Raw genomic sequence first — 17,961 nt, forward strand, 5'->3', positions numbered from 1 at the left:
TTTCCTTTCTAGAGTTTTTAGATCTTCATGTAAAATGTATTCTAGATCTAATTTAATTTTAGATGTAATTATAGATCTGTGTGATAGCACAAATGTTTTAACAGTTTGCTTATGATATTTTTCTACTGAGTTGTGGCTTTTGCCTTCCACTTTATCGTTCTTGAGCCTAATGTGTCTGTCTTACTCTGAACTGTTCCTTGTCTGAGGTACTTTAATAGCTAGGGTTTGCCTCACACCCGTGCTGTTTGGGAACTTGCTCTTACCTATTTGAGATTCTTGCAGGCTTCCTTCCCATACTGCCTGCTGGATTTGGGACTGAGCAGGTGTATTGCATGTGGTGGAAATCTGAACACCAACTCAGGAGAATGCCAGCACTGAGTGCAGGCTGTTCTCTACTTTCTTACATACATTAGAGTTATTATGGGTGAGGCTTTTTTTTTTTAAGTCAGAATGATGTTGAGTTTATAGATCAAGTAGGAAGAGCCACCATGCCTGTGGTATGGAGCCACCATGAGTAGCACTCTGATCTGTGGGGAGGCATGTCTGTACCCTGCTTCTCCTGCAGCCACCTCACATACTTCTAACTCATTGATTCTCACCTTGGGTCTCGAACCCCCACAGGGGTCGTATATCAGGTATTTACATTACGGCTTATAACAGGAGCAAAATTACAGTTATGAAGCAGCAGCAAAACAACTTTTTAGTTGGTGGATCACCACAATCTGAGTAACTGTATTAAAGGGTCGCATGAAGCAGTAGGAAGGTTGAGGACCACTGTAGGTAATGCCTCATCTGCACTTGTGGTGGTGGTGGTGTGTGTGTGGGGGGACAGGCTGGAACTCCACCTGCTACCCAAGAGGGCTTCTTGAACAGTGGAGAGCCACCCATTTCTTGATGTCCACCTTATTTCTATGAGCCGTGTGACCAGACTTCTTTATGTCGTTCCTGTGAGTTTTTTTCCAGCACCCTGGCTCACTCTCCTATAACCCTGCTTGTCCAGGAAGTGGCATCTCCTTCTCCCCTGCCCAACATGGAGTGATGGCAGTGAGCTCAGGAGGGACTAGAAGGGCTAGGGAGTGAGGGAATAGGTGGCTGTAAGCACCCAAGCACCCAAAGGCCTTGGGCCAGGGTCTCCGTTATCCAGATAGAGGTCAGAGATGGGTGTCTGCCTTCCGCTGTGATCAAGTCAAGACCCCAGGACAGTGATGGGTTAGGAACCAGTTTATCCTTTTTCTTTTCTTCTTTTCTTTTCTTTTCTTTTTTCTTTTCTTTTCTCTTTTCTTTTCCCTTTCTTTCTTTCTTTCTTTCTTTCTTTCTTTCTTTCTTTCTTTCTTTCTTTCTTTCTTTCTTTCTTCCTTCCTTTCTTTCTTTCTTTCTTTCGTCCTATCCTGTGTCCTAGGGAGGGACCCACAGATACCTCTCTCACAACAAGATAGACTTCACCTAGCCCATTGAGATGGCTCCCAGCACATGACATCAACCCTGCTGGGAAGGACTCATAAAGGACATGGCAGGGGACACAGGCAAACAGCCCAGGATACCTTCCTGCTGGGGTGAAGCTTGGGGTGTGTTGCTGTGGGAGCCTAGGAAGGCCTGGTATCTGGAACATGTTTCTTCCTCCATGTCTGTGTTTGAGGTCTTTCATCCCTGGGTGGTGACATGTAAATGTGGAGAGGGCATGACTGTATTTCAGTGATGGCAAGGACAGACTCAAGCTGGGCCTGAGCGGGGTGATGCCTGCCTTACTTAGCCTAAAACCTCAGCCCAGCCCTGCAGCTCTTCCTCCCCATTGCCTCTGCCCCAACACACCCACAAGTAGAACAGCACTTCTTAAAGCTTTTGGTACCATTTAATTATAACGGGCTTAAACCAAAGGAAAGGGACTTGAGCCCTGGTCATTTTGGGTGCCCACCAGACAGCTAGACTCTTGCTTCCCTGACTGTCTGAAGTGCTTGCTCATTTCAGAGTCCTAGGTGTGAAGGAGAGCCAGAACCGAACTCCAGAACAGAGTGAATGAGGAGATTCTAACACCCCAGTGTTGGTGTGCGTCAAGATTATGTCCCCCTTTCCTTCCCTGCTGCCAACATGGACTTTGTCCTTTTGGTTCCTAGGAGGGGTAGGGAGAGTCAAGTGCCCCCCTGGATGTGTGGGTGGCTCTAGCTCTGCTGGTTCCCTTTATTGCCCTAGCTTCCTTGCTGTAGAAAAAAAACGGAGGTACCTGGGCATACAGAAGGACAGCAGATACGCTCACGGAGCTTTTGCCTGGTAAGTGCTCATGCTTCCCAGCCCCCCGAAGCTAGGAGCTTTTCGAGTCTTCATCAAAACTTTTCCAGACCTTGGGATCGGTTCAGTCCCCCAGTCTACGAATTTCCCACCTGAGTATCTCCCAAGGGTGGCTTTAGGTGCTGGGCCCATAGTATACCTGGACCCCCTTGTTATGGGGTTGCCTTACAGGGCCATTCAAAGCAGGGTGTACTCAGGTCCCTTCATTTCCAGGCACAGAACCCACAGAGGCCATAGGCTATAGTGTCTCAAGTCCCTAGAAGTGCCCAGCAGTAGAATTCAGGAGACATAGGCTTAGGCCCCAGCTCTGCACCTTGTGACAATAGGAAACTGGGAAGGCTGCTGCTTCCAGCTTGTGGTAAACCTGAAGTGAGCTCTCACTCAACAGTGCATGTGCTGGAATTGGTGCAGGCGCTGGGCTGTCATTCCAGCTAGCTCAGACCCTGGGAGGCTTGGCTGAACTGTAGCCTGCGTGCTCCTCTTGATGGAGGGATGGACCGGTGCTCTCTGTGGAGGGTCTGCAGTATGCTAATGGCTAAAGAATCTGGTCAAAGAGGCCAAGAGCAATGTCCATCCTCATGTCTTGGAGGCCGAGGACCCTGCAGGCCATCAGCTGAGCCCCTACGTCCCATGGCTGAGGCACCCAGCCCTTCAGTGAAGACAATGGTGGCATACTCTGTGTGCACACAGGCAGTAGGGAGCTCTGGCGTCTTCTCTCGTCCCTGGAAGTCCAGCTCCTCGTAGGCCACACTGGGGACAGGTGCTGCTGAAGGCTCCTCCTTCTTCAAGGGGCAGGGGAGGGGGGAGAAGAAAGAGCCATTGATATAGTCAGTTGGGGGGTGGTGTGTGCATCCCATAATCTCAACCCCTCCCTATGCTGGGTTTCCAGACTGACACTGGATTTGGGGTTTTTCTTAGAGCAAATTCACCTCAGCCATGGAAGCTGGGACCTGACCCAACAGCTGTCCAGGCACAGAACCCACAGAGGCCATAGGCTCTCCATTGTCTTCTGTGATATTTAGGGTGCAGCCCCTTGTTTCTGGCCCAGTTTCTATCATTAAATGTTTCCTGGCGGGTTTAGGATTCCAAAATTTGACTTTTGCACCTTGTCTCTGCACAGAAGAAAACAAGTCGTGACCATGTTGGACACGACAGGGGTACGCACAGTGGGGTCAGCTGCTGGGAGGAACAACAGGATATGGCTCTGGGGGCCTGGTGGAAAATGGGAGCTGGGTTCTCCAGGCTCCAGCCCTGTAGGCCCCATGGTCTCTCTACCTGTACCAAGACCTGGAGGTGGCCTGGGATAGATCACTCAAGAAAGGAGACTCATACTCACCAGAGTGTCGTCCTTGCTTCCAGCTCCTCTGGCCTCTGTTGAGACATACAGTTTGGGTTAGAGGGCAGCTACAGAGCCATCTTCCCTAGTGGAGGAATGTCCTCCCTCTGTCTCTCTGTCTTTCTCTCATGTGTGTGTGTGTGTGTGTGTTTTGTGTATTTGGGAGGGGCGTGTCAGGCACTGAAGAGAGCTAGACCATGGGCAAGCACCAGCTTTTCCATCACCATGGGCACCCTTCCCATTTATTAACTGGGAGTTCCTGGTGGGACAATGAATTGAGGAGTAGGGCTTGCCACAGGCACAGGTGTATCAGTGTCCCCTTTCCTGGTGTACCACAATGCAGGGTAGGCATGCAGCAGATATTAGCTGTGGCCTCTTAGCTGGCTGATGACCAGACCTCCTGGAGTGTAGGAATGGTCCACCCATGACAGGGGCCTGGAGGTGGACTTAAACCTTCCTTCCAGCCAGAGAAATGGCAGCTCTCACTAGTTGTTTAGGAAAGCCAGCAGCCTGAGGCTAGGTGTGGGTGGGGTGGCCACAGGCTTTTGTAGTGGTCAGAGTGTGTGTGGTGCATGACTACCCTTCTGGTGATCTACGTATGTGTGAAGTATGGTGACTACAAGGTTTGGTGGGACAGAAGCAGGGTATGATGAGCCTTACCTGACATACCTGTTGAGCAGAAGACAGCTAGAGCCCAGGCCAGCAGCAGCAATAGAGGGATACCCACTAGGGCACTCATGATACCAATGACCATGCCTTGAAACCGGCCTTCTGGTTTGGGCGAGGGGCTGGGATATCTTGTTGAGGTCTCCAGGATTCTCTCTACAGGACAACAAAGAATAGAGTTCTAGGACACCAATAGTATATCTTCTTTAGGGGCACATACCCTGCCCTCAACAAGTCCCAAGGGACTATTTTAGATGGGCAGTGACTGGCCACCCACCCTAGTTTGGCATGCCCTACCATCCCTTAAAGGTAAATGGGCATCTGAGGATTTCCACAGGGAGAGGGACAGCATCTTCAAGGCTCTGGGCAGAGCCATGGCGGAGAGCCTAAGAGGTCTCTGGGCAGGAAGGGATTGCCCACATAGGCTCTACTAGCCTCACCTGTTACCACGAGCTCTGCTCTAGGACTCTCCTTGATTTTTGGCTTGGGGGTCAGGGAGATGGCCCCACAGAGGTAGATGCCACTGTCGTTGCGCCGTGTGTCAAGGATGTTCATGTGGAAGTCATGCCTGTTGGGCAGCTGTATGATCTGGAAGCGGGCATCCTGGACAGGCTGGCTCGAACCATTACAAAAGGCAGCCTGCTTTTCACGCTGGTTGCTGGGACTCAGGCGGTACCAGTTCAGCCGAAGATCCTCCGACCAGTTGGACAAACTGCAGGTGAAGGTGGCATTTGCTCCTTCTGACACTGTGAGCCAGGCTGGGGAGAAGGTGAGGGACCTCCAGGGCTCATTGGGGACCTCTGAGATACAGAAGAACAAAGAGCTGTAAGGAAGGAGCCTGTACACCCTTTCTGACATCTTTTCTGAAACCCCTGGAGAGGAATGTGCTCTCAGACCCATTCCAGGGCAGAATCTCATAAGCAGTTCCCCCTACCTAGGAGCTTGTAGCTTCTTGCGGGTTGTGAATAAGTAACCCCCAACAAGCAGGGCTCTTCCTTCAGCATAACTGAACCTAAGGGCTGGAGGCTAGTATTCTGTCTTTTGAGACTTTGGGATATTTTCCCTGAAGATGTCTCTACCTTCCCACTCCTGTTCAAGATGTTCCAGGCCTGACCTGAATGTTCCAGCCTTAGACTTCTGGTAGTTCTGTCTAAAGGGTCAGTGGGATAGTGAGGTGGGAGTGTGTGGGGTTTCCATGGAAACCTCAGACTTGGAGAGGGTGGATTCTTTAGTAAGCTTGGGGTCCAGGCGGTATCTTGTCCCAGGGAGCCCACCAAGCATGTCAGAGCTACCCTGAGTAGCAGAAGGCATAGGGTAGCAGTCATGTCTTCCAGCCAGTTCAGAGGTCACAGCAAGAAGCCTCCAAAGATCAGCTGTGTCATTGTCTCTCAAGTGGACAGAAGGTCTAGGCTCACCCAAATAAAGTGTTCTGGGTGGTACTACCAGGGTCAGGCAGCATGCAGGGTCTTATGGCTCTTTTCAGGAAATGCCTGTCACACTGGCAAGCTTCTTGCCACATACATGCACACTGACACGTAACACATAACATTCCACCAGCACTCAAAAGCACCCACTACTGGGACCCATATGATGTCAGCAGTTGAACCTGCGGTCGGGTATGTAGGTGCGGTCGGGTATGTAGGTATGGTCAGAAGCCTCAGGGTCAAGGAAATACAGACTTGCTGAGCACACACATATGGGCCTTACCCAGAGGAGACTGACATGCACACAGGAAACAGGCACCAAGACATCTTTGAAGCTGCTTTGGCCTCAACTCTGTCTTGGCTGCCAGCTCTCTTTAGCCGATGTAGTCATTTGGCAACTGGGGCTCATAGAGAAAGAGCCAGTGCGAATAGAGACATGTCCCCAGCTGCATCCTTTCCAGCCCTCTGCCCTCTCCTCCCACGGATTGAGTAGTCATATAGGGAGGGAATTCTACCCGATTACACAGCCCAGGGCACTGCACCCCAAACCCCACACCCACCTCTGATGTGGGGTATTTGACAATACTAACCGGGCATGGTTCCTTCCCAGGTGTACAAAGAGAAAGGCTGTGCTGCCACAGCTAAGGTTATGGGCTCAGAAAGCAGGGGTCAGAGGCAAAGAAGAGGGGCCAGTTAGGGAGAAGCTGGATGGGAGGAGAACTGAGGCCCAAAACACCTGGCAAACAAGGTATGTGAAATCTTCCAGCGCAGAAAGGAAGCCAGAGATACTTGGCAGAGCTGTCTGAGGTGAGCAAGCAGACGTCAGCAGAGGCAAACCCCAAGACATCCATCCGCACCATGTAGCCTTGCTCAGAAATGGTCTCCATCACCACATGGCAAAAAGCAGGACTGCACTTTCCCTCCTTGATGTTCTCAGCTGTACCATGGATGATTCATACAGATAATCTAGTGTCACTTAGACCTGAGGGTGGGTGTGGTCTATGAGCTGGGTCTGGAGAGCCTCAAGGGTCAGGATCCCTAGGTTCCATGCAGAGTTGGTGAAGACTGGGTCATATGGTTCCAGGCAGGGTGGGCAGTGGTCCATGTTGGTCTGTATGGGCCAGAAGAACCAGTGGTGTCAGGGGTCCTTGGAGGGACTAGGCCCAGGCTAGGGGTTGCCAGTATGATGTCTTCCCATTTAAAGTTCTGTTTCTTCTTAAAGGGAACACAACCACCATGGGGACTTCTAAATACTCTTTCTTTGGCTTGAAATCGTGTGTCCAAACCACACACAGCTAGCAGGTCACAACCTAGTAGTGTCAATGGCTCTTTTATTTAAACATCCACTCAAGAAACATACAAGCCTTTTTCAAGAAAGCCTCCAGCAACTACAGTACGGTTAGACTCAGGTTTGACAAAGTAGACACATCTCATCCTTTTAGGTTCTATCAGTGTGGTCTGGTCTATGGTCCTTGGAAACCTGGGGTCCCTTTACCAGTACTCCAGGAAATCTTCAGTCTGTGCAACACTACTCTGACCCACCTAGATCCACTACTACAGCCACACTGAACCCCCAATCTCCAGAGTCTCAAGGCTTTCCAGAGTCATGGGACCAGAAGAGCCCCAGAAAGCTAAAATGGCACAATGCCCCTTCTTTGTTTTGGGCAGGATTGTCACACCTGCCCAAGGTCACCTGTGATCTGTGAGTATGCTAGGCACCTCTGTCCAGTTACCATCTCCCATCCCCTTTGATGGGATCCCATCTACTTGGCTTTGGGACCATGGTGTGTCCTCAGAGAACCAGCTGCTACCCGCTTCTCAAAGTTGACCCCTAGGTTGTCCCAGATGAGCTCTTGTGTAGACATTTGTTAACAGATGGCAGATCCTTGTCTCATCTGTTGTTTGCTTCCAGATCTCTCGTGTTCCTCTCTGAATGTGTGATAGTTTGAGTCACTGTCCCATTACTGGCTCTTTGTTATTCCTCTGATGGCAGGACCTGTGACTTCCCAGGTCTCTGTCCTTTTATAGGTCTCTGCCTGTGTCCATCCCAGGGCTCTTTTTAGGTCCACAACCTCTTTACTCCTCCTAGCCATCTCCCCTCAAAATTCTTCCATAGAACTGAGATGTGCCTTCTCTCAGTGTGCCTGGTGAAGAAAACAAGGGAGGGCTTCCTCACAGAGGATGTTTTGCTAGAGGGATGGACAGGAGGGAATAGGCTTTGGCAAGAGAGCATCTATCTCCAGAGGCTACCAGGTAGTAATACCATAGGGAGGATACCCTCAGGCATTCAGTTCATCCATAAAGAGTAAAGTCCCCCCCCCCAACCCCCAGTAATGAATAGGCCCCTGGGAGAGCTGCTGGGAATTGGGCTGAGTATGATGACAGCTAGAGGGGTCAACACTAAGCCACTGCAGTGATCCCTGCTCCCTGCACTTCTGAGAATGTGAGATAGCTACTTCTGTGACCGAGGCCCCAGACAGTACCTCTGAGTCTCCCTTTCATGCTGTGGATGCCTGTGGAACATAAAGGCAAATGGAAATGAAGTGTCACAGTGGTTAAAACACATAATGGTGACTTGTTTTTAAGAGACAGGAACTGGCTAAGTAGCTGGCCTTGAACTCACAACTCTCCTTCTACTTCCTAAGTGTGGAGATTGCAGGCAGATATTGTCACGCTGTGATAAAGACAGACTTCTGATCCATCCTATAAACAACCACCAAACCCAGACACTACTGCATATGCCAACAAGATTTTGCTGACAGGACCCTGCTATAGCTGTCTCTTGTGAGGCTATGCCAATGCCTGGCAAATACAGAAGTGGATGCTCACAGTCATCCATTGAATGGAACACAGGGCAACCCAATGAAGGAGCTAGAGAACGTACCCAAGGAGCTAAAGGGGTTTGCAACCCTATAGGAGGAACAACGTGAACTAACCAGTACCCCACAGAGCTTGTGTCTCTAGCTGCATATGTAGCAGAGGATGGCCTAGTAGGCCACCAATGGGAGGAGAGGCTCTTGGTCTTGCGAAGATTCTATGCCCCAGTATAGGGGAATGCCAGGGCCAGGAAGCAGGAGTGGGTGGGTTGGGGAGCAAATGTGGGGAAGGGTATAGGGGACTTTCAGAGAGGAAACTAGGAAAGGGGATAGCATTTGAAATGTAAATGAAGAAAATATCTAATAAATAAATAAAAAAAGAACCTGGATTGAAAAAAAAAAAAAAAAAAGACAGACTTCTGATTAATCCACAGGTGGTGGGTAGAGAGGAGGTGGGACAATCCTGCTATCTGGGCACAGTGGGTGAGGACTTCCCTGGGTCCCTGAACTGTGAGTTCTACTATTTTGATGCTGTCTGCATAACCAGAAACTTCACAGGAGAGAGAATGGAAAGTTGGGGAGGTGGCCCAGCAGGTAAGAACATTTGCTATACAAGCATGGGGACCTAAGTTTGGATCATCAGCACCCAGATAATAGACGGGCAGACGGGATGTGCCTGCAATCACAGCATCGTAGCGGCAGAGACAGGGGGATCCTTGGGGATTTATGGCCAGTCATTTTGGATGGAAAAACACAGGTTTCAGGTTTAGTGGAAAATGCTGTCGCAAGGAAATAAAGGGCCTCATAGAGTTATTAATTCACTTAAGGCTATGGACACAGACTCAGACTTTTTTTTTTCTAAGTGTTTTAGGACAGGGTTTCTCTGTGTAGCCCTGGTTGTCCTGAAACTCACCCTAGACCAGGCTGGCCTCAAACTCAGAGATCTGCCTGCCTCCGCCTTCCAAGTGCTTGGATTAAGGCCTGGTGCCACCAAACCCTGCTTTAACCTGCCTCTAAGAGAACAATGTAACAAACAACTACCTTGGATTTCCCATGTGGTTGGCTTTTACAACCTAAGCAATGCATGGCTGCAATCTTAAGTTAGGTGTTGGTCCAGACCCTGATCCAGCTGAAAGCAGCAGAGACAAAGGTTGAAAGCAATGTTCTCCAACCTATCACAAAGGTTGGAAGCCTCCATTTATGGGTGTTGGTTGATAGTGGTGCTTGTCTGGGTCAGTGGGGATCAGTTGGAGACAGTGACTTAATCCTTTGTAAAACTCTGTTAAACATTTCTGTAAGGTATCCCTTCCCTCCCCATAAGATGCTTTTCAATACAGACAGAGCCTCTTTGCTAGGGACAAACACACACACACACACACACACACACACACACACACACACACACACACACATGAGAGAGAGAGAGAGAGAGAGAGAGAGAGAGAGAGCTCATACAGCAGACAGATAACACTCACAGACACAGACAGCCATGACACTTACAGAACAGGCGACACAGGGACAGAGTCACAAGACAATCTTCAGGCAGGCAAAGACATACAACAGACAGACAGACAGGCAGGCAGGCAGACAGACAGAGAGGATGGAAACCCTGTGGAACAGGAAGTCGAGAATTCTAATCTGGATTCTCTTGGTTAAATGACTCCAAGGAGAAATGCTTCTCTTTCTTTCATTATTGGTGACTCAGAGTTAATAACACATACAATTTGCATAGAAGTAGAGTAATGAGGCAGGATATCATCCTCTGGCCCCATGGACATCAAAACTCACACCCGTGTAAGTTTCATGGGTCTTTGGCGTTAGCTCAGTTGCTAAAGTGTTTGCCAAGCAAACAAGACTGATTGCTAGCACTTATTTAAGGCCGGTGTGGCAGCACACACGTGCCTGAGATCCCAGTCCTGGGAAGGCAGAGACAGGAGGACCCCTGAGGCGTGTTGAGGAGCTAACCTGGCTTTCCAACAAGTTAGGGCGTTTCAGGCTCGGAGAAAGACCCTGTCTCAAAAATTAAGGTGGAGAAAAATTAAAGACGATGCCTGATATGGATCTCTGGCCTGCACATACAGTTCACATACATGCAGATAAACACATACATGCGTAAGTATGTACATGCACAAACACGCACAGACACACTCCTTTCATTTGTAAAAATCAACAGAGCAGCCTGACTTTTGCTTGGCAGTGTGCATGCCACTGAAGAAATTTGGCCCCCTCTTCACATTTAGGTCATATTGTCTCTCATCTTGTGGGTCTCTAACCAGGATATGAGAACCTAGGACCGGCTGGGACCCCTTTTGGGAATGCACCCAGAAGCAGCCTTATTGAAGTCACCCCTTTTCTACAGACCTAGTGAGGCATGGGGATCAGATTGTGATGATAAAGATCCCCTTTCCCCTGCCCAACCTATCTCAGGACTCCTGCCCCTGGAGGTCCGGAGTGGGGGTTCCGATGGTGATAAGCTAGCTTTCTGATCTTCAGCCCCATTTCTGTCCAACTGATTTGGGAGCTTTCACCCAGGGATCATGCCATCAGTGAATGTCTGACCCCAGAACACTAACTCCAAAGTAATATACTAACTAGTGATACTGGGAAGGGAGAGTTGCAGAGGCCACTGGGAAGCCACTCACAGACTGTTGGATCAAGTGCTGTCTAGCAAGGACGCTGGTTTGTAAGATTGACCGTACTTGCTCTGTCCTTCGATATGATTCCTGGAACCACTCTGGGGACTCTGCAATCTTTCCACTGGCAAGAAGGTCTCACCAGAGGCCACCTCTTGACTCCAGACTCCCAACTCCTAGAACCCTGTGGTGATCAAACCTTGTTCTTCATAAATCACCCAGTCTGTGGCGTTCTGTTACAACAACAGAAAAGGCACTAAGTAAGGCTATCGACTCCAGGGAGCCTTCATGGGCTTCTTAGCCTTTACACGTTCTGCATAGAAGATAAAAATCAGAAATGACAGGGGGCTTCTTGGTTTCCCTGAGCTCGCTCTTGAATTTGTGTACAAAGGTGAGTTGATGGGTGGGTGGCATGTTCTGGTTAGCACTGGGAAGTTGAGAGGGAGAGTCCTGTTAGTCAGAGCCTGAGGCTAGAGGGCCACAAGGCAAGCTCACTGCAGACCACAAGCTCCTGAGTGCTAGGGCCAAATCATAACCACACTGACACACACAATACCTTATTTAGGCAAGACTCATCTGGGTGAAAGGATGGTCAGGCGGGTGACAGGGGTTCCCTTATTTGTTACAAAAGGATTGTATTCCCCATGTCCACCTGGAGAAATATCCTCAATATGAGGATCCCAGAAGGGCACTTAGAAGGATTAGGAGAGCTATAGTATCAAGTAGATGTGGGATGCTTCAGACACCCCACATGTCCTGCCTAGGCTGTTAAGGGCACAGGCTTACCAAGCCAAAGGAGAAGCAGGGGACCTACAGACATTCAGCCAAAGCCATCTCTCACAAGGGTCCCAGCCAGGGAGAAGCAAGTCATCCAGAAGCATGATGTCAGAGCTCTAGCTGCATCCAGGTGAGGATGTGTCCCCAGAGAACTAAGGAGGATGAGGGATAAAGGGCTTTCTAACATTTGCCACTTATGCTTAGTGATCTAGAACATCACAGTGATGTGAGAAAGCGGGAGATGGGGGATGAGTTGTTCCTAACCTCATGCTGGAATCTTTACCCCAGGACCTCAGGTTAGAACTTTGGTAGGAATGGGAGCTAGCTATAGGATTAAGATAAGGGGAAGGCCTTAGCTAGTAGGACTGGTGTCTGCATAGAAAGTGAATTACGGACACTGTCTGACACCTGTGGGTGAAGGCAGAAGTGGAGGATGTATCTAGATACCAAGAAACCTAAAGGTTGCTGGAACACTCAGAGGCAGGAAGGGGACCTGGCACATACTGGCCTACAGGGACTGAACATCCTCTTCTCTTGAGTTCCAACTTAAGAACCTGAAGCCTGCTGGGAGTGGTAGCACACACCTTTAGTCCCAGCAGAGGCAGGTACATTTCTGTGAGTTTGAGGCCAGCCTGGTCTACACAGCAAGTTCCAGGACAGCCAGGGCCACACAGAGAAACTCTGGCTTGGGGGAATAAAAAGAACCTCAAGTCTGAGACATTGCTTCCTAAATCCCCTCTCCACCAACTGTGGTACTTGGTGACAACCATCCAGCCAAGCCAACGAAGGCCGAACCAATAAACCAGGTGAAGTTGTATGTGCCTGGGATCTCAGCACTCGTGAAACTGGTACTGGACAATTTTGAGTTTGAGACTGGCCTGGGAAATCTGATGAGACATTGTCTCAAAAAAAAAGTCAGTTTTTAAACTAATATATTTCTATCTATCTATCTACTATCTGTCTATCTATCTATCTATCTATCTATCTATCTATCTATCTATCTATCATCTGTAACTGTTTTCTAAATATCTATCCTTATACAGATAAGTCTAGCTCTCATCCCTCATCAAAGAAGACTCTTTTTGCAGCATAAGGAGATGAATGCAGAGATACACAGCTGTTCAAAATGTAGAGAGAGTAGGTGACCGTGGGTTGTGTAACTCCAACTGGTATGTGTGGGATGAAACCTCTAAGCCTAAGGCGCACAGAAGAAAATGTGATAAGGTTCTAAGAGCCACAGGCCCAGGACACCTGTTGATAGTGTTCTCTTGACAGGGAAAGCATACCCATGGATTCTGAATCATGGTCCACTAAACACAAGGTAAACATAATTATAACATCACTTGACACACAATTGTGAACAGAGGGAACACCACATGGTCTCATCCCTATGTAAAGAGCTATAGGAAGCTAATGACAGAGGGAGGATCTGTTGCCTCAGAGACATGGAATTCCCACATAGGTTGTCCAGTCCCAAATGGTCAACCCTGAACATGTGTACACATGAGCAAAGCTATATGAATTTCATAAGTTATATATATATGTATATATATATATATACACACAGGTGTGTATATACATATATGTACATGATGTATATTTTTCAAAGGTATAAATTACAAAAAAGCAAATCTGACTTTAAGAAAGGTGTCTGAGGATATGTTTGGCAGTTTTGACAGTTGGTCTGAGTAAATCTCATGGCCAAGGCAATACTTGTTTCTACCAAATTATAGGCGAGAGGCTAGAAAAATACCTCAGCAGTTATGAGCTCTGGCTGATCTTCCAGAGGACCCAGATTCAATTTCCAGCACCCACACGGCACCTCACAACCATATATTTATTACTCTAGTTCCAGGGAAGCCAATGCCTTCTTGTGGCCTCTACAGACATCAGACACACACGTGATGCACACACACACACACAGGCCATACATCATAAGGTAAAACAAAACAAACCAAAACAAACAACAAAAACAACAACAAAAGAATGAAAGGAAAAAATGTGGATGAGAAAATGCTAAAGAGACTGACTGGTATATTTGGAATGGAACCCCTAAGCTCAGGGAAAAATCACAGAAGAGTGTGTGATCAGGCTGTAAGAGCCAGAGGTCCAGCACACGTGTTGATAGTGTTCCTTAGACACAACTGGGAAAAATGTAACCATAAACTCTGAATCAGGGCTGTCTGAACATAAGACAAGCCCAAGGTCACCATGCTCACCAATGGTTTTATGGACTAACTTATGTTTTTTTTCTTTTTTCCTATAAGGCAGCCAGACAGGTCTTGAACTTTGATGGGCATGATCCACTATGACTGTCTTTAGTCTGAGTATGAGATGATCCATTTCCGAGCCTGAATTTTGCTCAACTTAGACACTAGACAGCCGCTGTTGAGGTTGGGAGACTTTTAAAACAGTCAGCATGAGAGGGACTGTCTGTGGGGAATGACAGAGAGAAAGAAGGGCGGCCAATCAGGAGGGAAGAAATGCACTAGACTAAAGGTCCACGGCCGCCAAATGGCACTGGCCTGTGAGGTGTCCCACGTTGAGCTATTCAGGTCATGAAGGAGGCATGCCACTTTGAGACATTTGTCAGAGACAATCTACAGTAGGCCTGCATAAATACATCTGTATCTCCATATTCTCTCATCAAAGTTTCATTTGCGGACATGCCCAGAGTGTCAGGTCACCAGAGTGAGTCATAGTCCCCTTTCTGCCTCAGTTGCTTCTCTCCAATGACACATACTCCTTCCGACTTTGCTCCCTGGGTTTCCTGACAAGGTTTCCCCAAGGGAATCTTTCACCATTTCATCTTTCATCTTTCATCATCTACCATGTTCAGGTCTGTTTCCTCCATCCAGTCTTGACAGCAAACCATGGGCTATCTTAAGAGGGTACGTGGAGGGAAAATGTCCCTGGCTTCCTAACCAGCCTTAGCCTGCAACCCAGGAGAGGGCCTGTGGTGGTGAGCACCCAGCTCCCAGTCCCATCCTGTTTTCATGGTAGTGAAGAGGCTGGGGTGAAGGTGACTGGGACTTCATATGAGCAAGGGAACATCATTGCAGGTCAAAGATGTTAAGGCAGCACAAGAGTATAAGCTTGTCTGGGCCACAATTCCATGCTCTGCAGATGTAGCTCTGACCTAGGAGTTTGTTGACATCCAGGAGAAACAAAGTTCCTCCTGGTCCCAGGACCAGGTTCTCAGTGAAGGTTGGCTTAGTTCAGAGGGTGGGCAGGGGCCAAGGGTACAGGGTAGTGAGGAGTACAGGGAGCTGTGTTTTCACTGAGGAATTTGAGCAGGATTCCTGGACCCCTCTGTTTCACCTCCCCCTCCCCCCAGGATGCTATGAGGCCAGGGATATGAACTCGGGAGTCCCCCAGAAGTGCTAGCACGGGAAGCTTGTCCATGAGGGTAGACAGCTGATTATACTCTTGGATCTTCAGTCATCTATACAGTGTGTAGGGCAGGCTCCATGTAGGGATGTCCCCAACCATAGAAAAACACAGAGAAAGGCCAAGGATACCAGGGCCTGGCAGAATTCTGAAGCAGTGGCTGAGGTCAGAGCTCTGTCCAGACCTACCATCACTTCACAGAGAGGGACACAGAAGATCAACTGAGGTTAGACAAATGTTCTGTCTGTCTAAAAGCAAGGAGGGGGTGGATTTTGAGCCCCAAGGGACATTTCACCTGTAAAACCCACCTAAGGCCAATCTGTGTAACCAGGAGCCAATCCGTGTAACCAGGGACAGAGGTGTTCCTCCCCTCCAGTAATAGGAACCGAGGGTGAACATTTCTTCAAGCCCTGCCCCAGCCACCAACCCCAATCGATCCCACATCCCTAGGAGCCACATACCTAGAAGCCACCCTGATTGCCAGCTCAACTGCAGCACAGCCCAAGTGAATGACCAGGGTACCTGCTGGACCCACATGCCCAGAGCCCCTGGCAGTGCCGCCTTCAGTCGCAGTCTCCTCTTCCTCCTCCTCAGCTGCTCAGGCAGAGTTGACTGTAGCGGAAAGGAAACTGTCCCGGGTCATGTTGGAGGGAGGAGACCTGTTCTTGGCTCCCGCCCCCTCTTCCTCCACCTCCACAAGGGTGGGAGAACAGGCAACCATCCGTGGGGGAGGGGCATGAAACGGGGAGGGGAGTGGGAGGGAACGATGCCTGGGAGGAGCAGGTAAGGGACTAGTGAGAGACTGGGGAGCAGAGAGGGGGGAGAGAAGACTAGCTGTCCTTGCCTCTTGTCCTGCTATGGGGTCCTCTCCATTTCAAGCCCCTCTTGTGGGTAGGTTTGGTCTTTTCCATTCCTGGTACCCTGATCGAGCCTTAGCTCCCAGGGCTGAGAGAGACTGAAACTAGGGCCAGACTCTTGTCCCTTTGGAGGGTGGGTGTCGAGGCCTGGCTTTGGTACCTATGGCCGCAGTGAGGGCAAGCTGGACCCTCCCCTACCTTGTCTGTCATGTGTGGCCTTAAATGCCCTGAGCTATGCTTTAGTCCTTTACTACTGAGGAGCAAGAGCCCAGCTATCCCACATGCTCCCGTTTGATGGGTCAGAGGAGGCCTCGAAGGGCTATAGTGAACATTTCCTAGGACCCCGAGACGATGCCTTTCCTCTCCAGACACCCCTGTAGGTTCAGAAAGACCCTGGGCCTGGTCTTGCTTTCTCTTAAGGCTTTTCTTCCTTTCAAGATGCTGGATCTGCTGCCCGGATCTCACTGTTTTCTCTGCTTCTACAGTTATCTTAGGTTTGCTAGCTCTGCTGCCCTGCATCTTTCTCTTCCCCTGAGAAAAAACTAACACCAGGCTGGGGTGGACTCAGTTTCTAGGTCTTTCCCAGTCAACCTTCCTCAGTCCCTAGGAGGTGGGCCTGTTTCTCTGGGATTAGGTGGGTTGGGCCAACTTGTGTGCATGCATAGTACCTGGCTGGCTAGTCATTTCTGGGGCATTCTGATGATTTAACCATTCTGCTCTCTGTGTTTCGCCACAGTGAATGGGAAAAAAGGGAAAACGAAACTGCTAATATTAGCAATGAGATGTGTGGGTCTCACCACTCAAAAATAGGCAGCCCGGCTGGAAACGATCTGGCAACTGCCTCAGCCACCCAGGTTCAGAGGCACCAGCTTGGTGGGGAAGGAAACATTACTTTGAACAGCACAGAAATGGAAAAAGAGTGTGAGGCACAGACTGGCCGCCTCCAGTCTCAGCATGGGGCCTGTGGGCAGAAGCTAGGGGGATCCCCTCCCCACGCCTGGCTGTTACAGAGCCTCCTTCATACCTTTATGTCTTTCTGGCATGCTCAGGGTAGCAAGACCCCCATCAAGGCTGGGTGATTAGATACTGGCTACGAGCCTATTGTGAATTCTGGACAGATTCCACCCTGCCTTGCTCTGATGTTCTACCTAGAATCTTCCTATGGGACTCAGACTATACAGAGCAGATCATGAGGCTGGAGAGGAGCAGGGGCCTGAGCAGCAGGCTTTCAGCACATCCCTATTGCTTTCCACATCACCTCAGGCCTGCAGGTACTGGGATAGCTTTCCGTGGAAAGGGAGAGGACCTCTGCCTATCTTTCTCTGTCCCCTTCTGCTGTACCTTCTTCCTCTGTATTATCTCTGGCTCTTACTTTCCCCTCTCCTCCCTAGCAGTGTGGTGAGGAGCAAGACTGTTGCTGGAGTAACCCTAATTGCTTTCCCTATGCCAATAGCCACACACATGCAATCCTCAGCACACATGATAGAGCCCACACAATCTCACATATACTATCCTGCAATAAACACACACAATCCTCAGGACTCACGCTATCTTCAGATACATATGAGATCGCTAACACACTCTATTCCCCAATAGAGCAATGTCCTACGTAATGCTATCTCTTAACACACATGCAATCCCCAACACACATGATAGAACCCACATAGCCTCAAACACATATACTATCCCACAACACACATGCAATCTTCAGGGCTCATGCTTTCCTCTAATACATATGCCATCTTCCAATATACATGCTATGTCCCAATAGACATTCAG

At 49.1% G+C, this 17,961-nt stretch overlaps 1 protein-coding gene across 1 annotated transcript; it reads right to left on the reverse strand.

Annotated features, from left to right (window-relative positions):
- Positions 1-1,830: 1,830 nt before the first annotated feature.
- On the reverse strand, positions 1,831-15,920 carry Pdcd1 (programmed cell death 1). The gene is made up of 5 exons (XM_021174525.1): positions 15,787-15,920; positions 4,726-5,085; positions 4,280-4,441; positions 3,620-3,654; positions 1,831-3,065 (listed from the first exon to the last, which is right to left on the reverse strand). The coding sequence occupies exons 1-5, from the start codon at positions 15,860-15,862 to the stop codon at positions 2,832-2,834; spliced, it is 867 nt and encodes a 288-aa protein (XP_021030184.1). The 5' UTR covers positions 15,863-15,920; the 3' UTR covers positions 1,831-2,831.
- Between the last annotated feature and the right edge of the window lie 2,041 nt (positions 15,921-17,961).

The sequence above is a fragment of the Mus caroli genome, chromosome 1, assembly GCF_900094665.2.
Source record: "Mus caroli chromosome 1, CAROLI_EIJ_v1.1, whole genome shotgun sequence".
Lineage (NCBI taxonomy): Eukaryota > Metazoa > Chordata > Mammalia > Rodentia > Muridae > Mus > Mus caroli.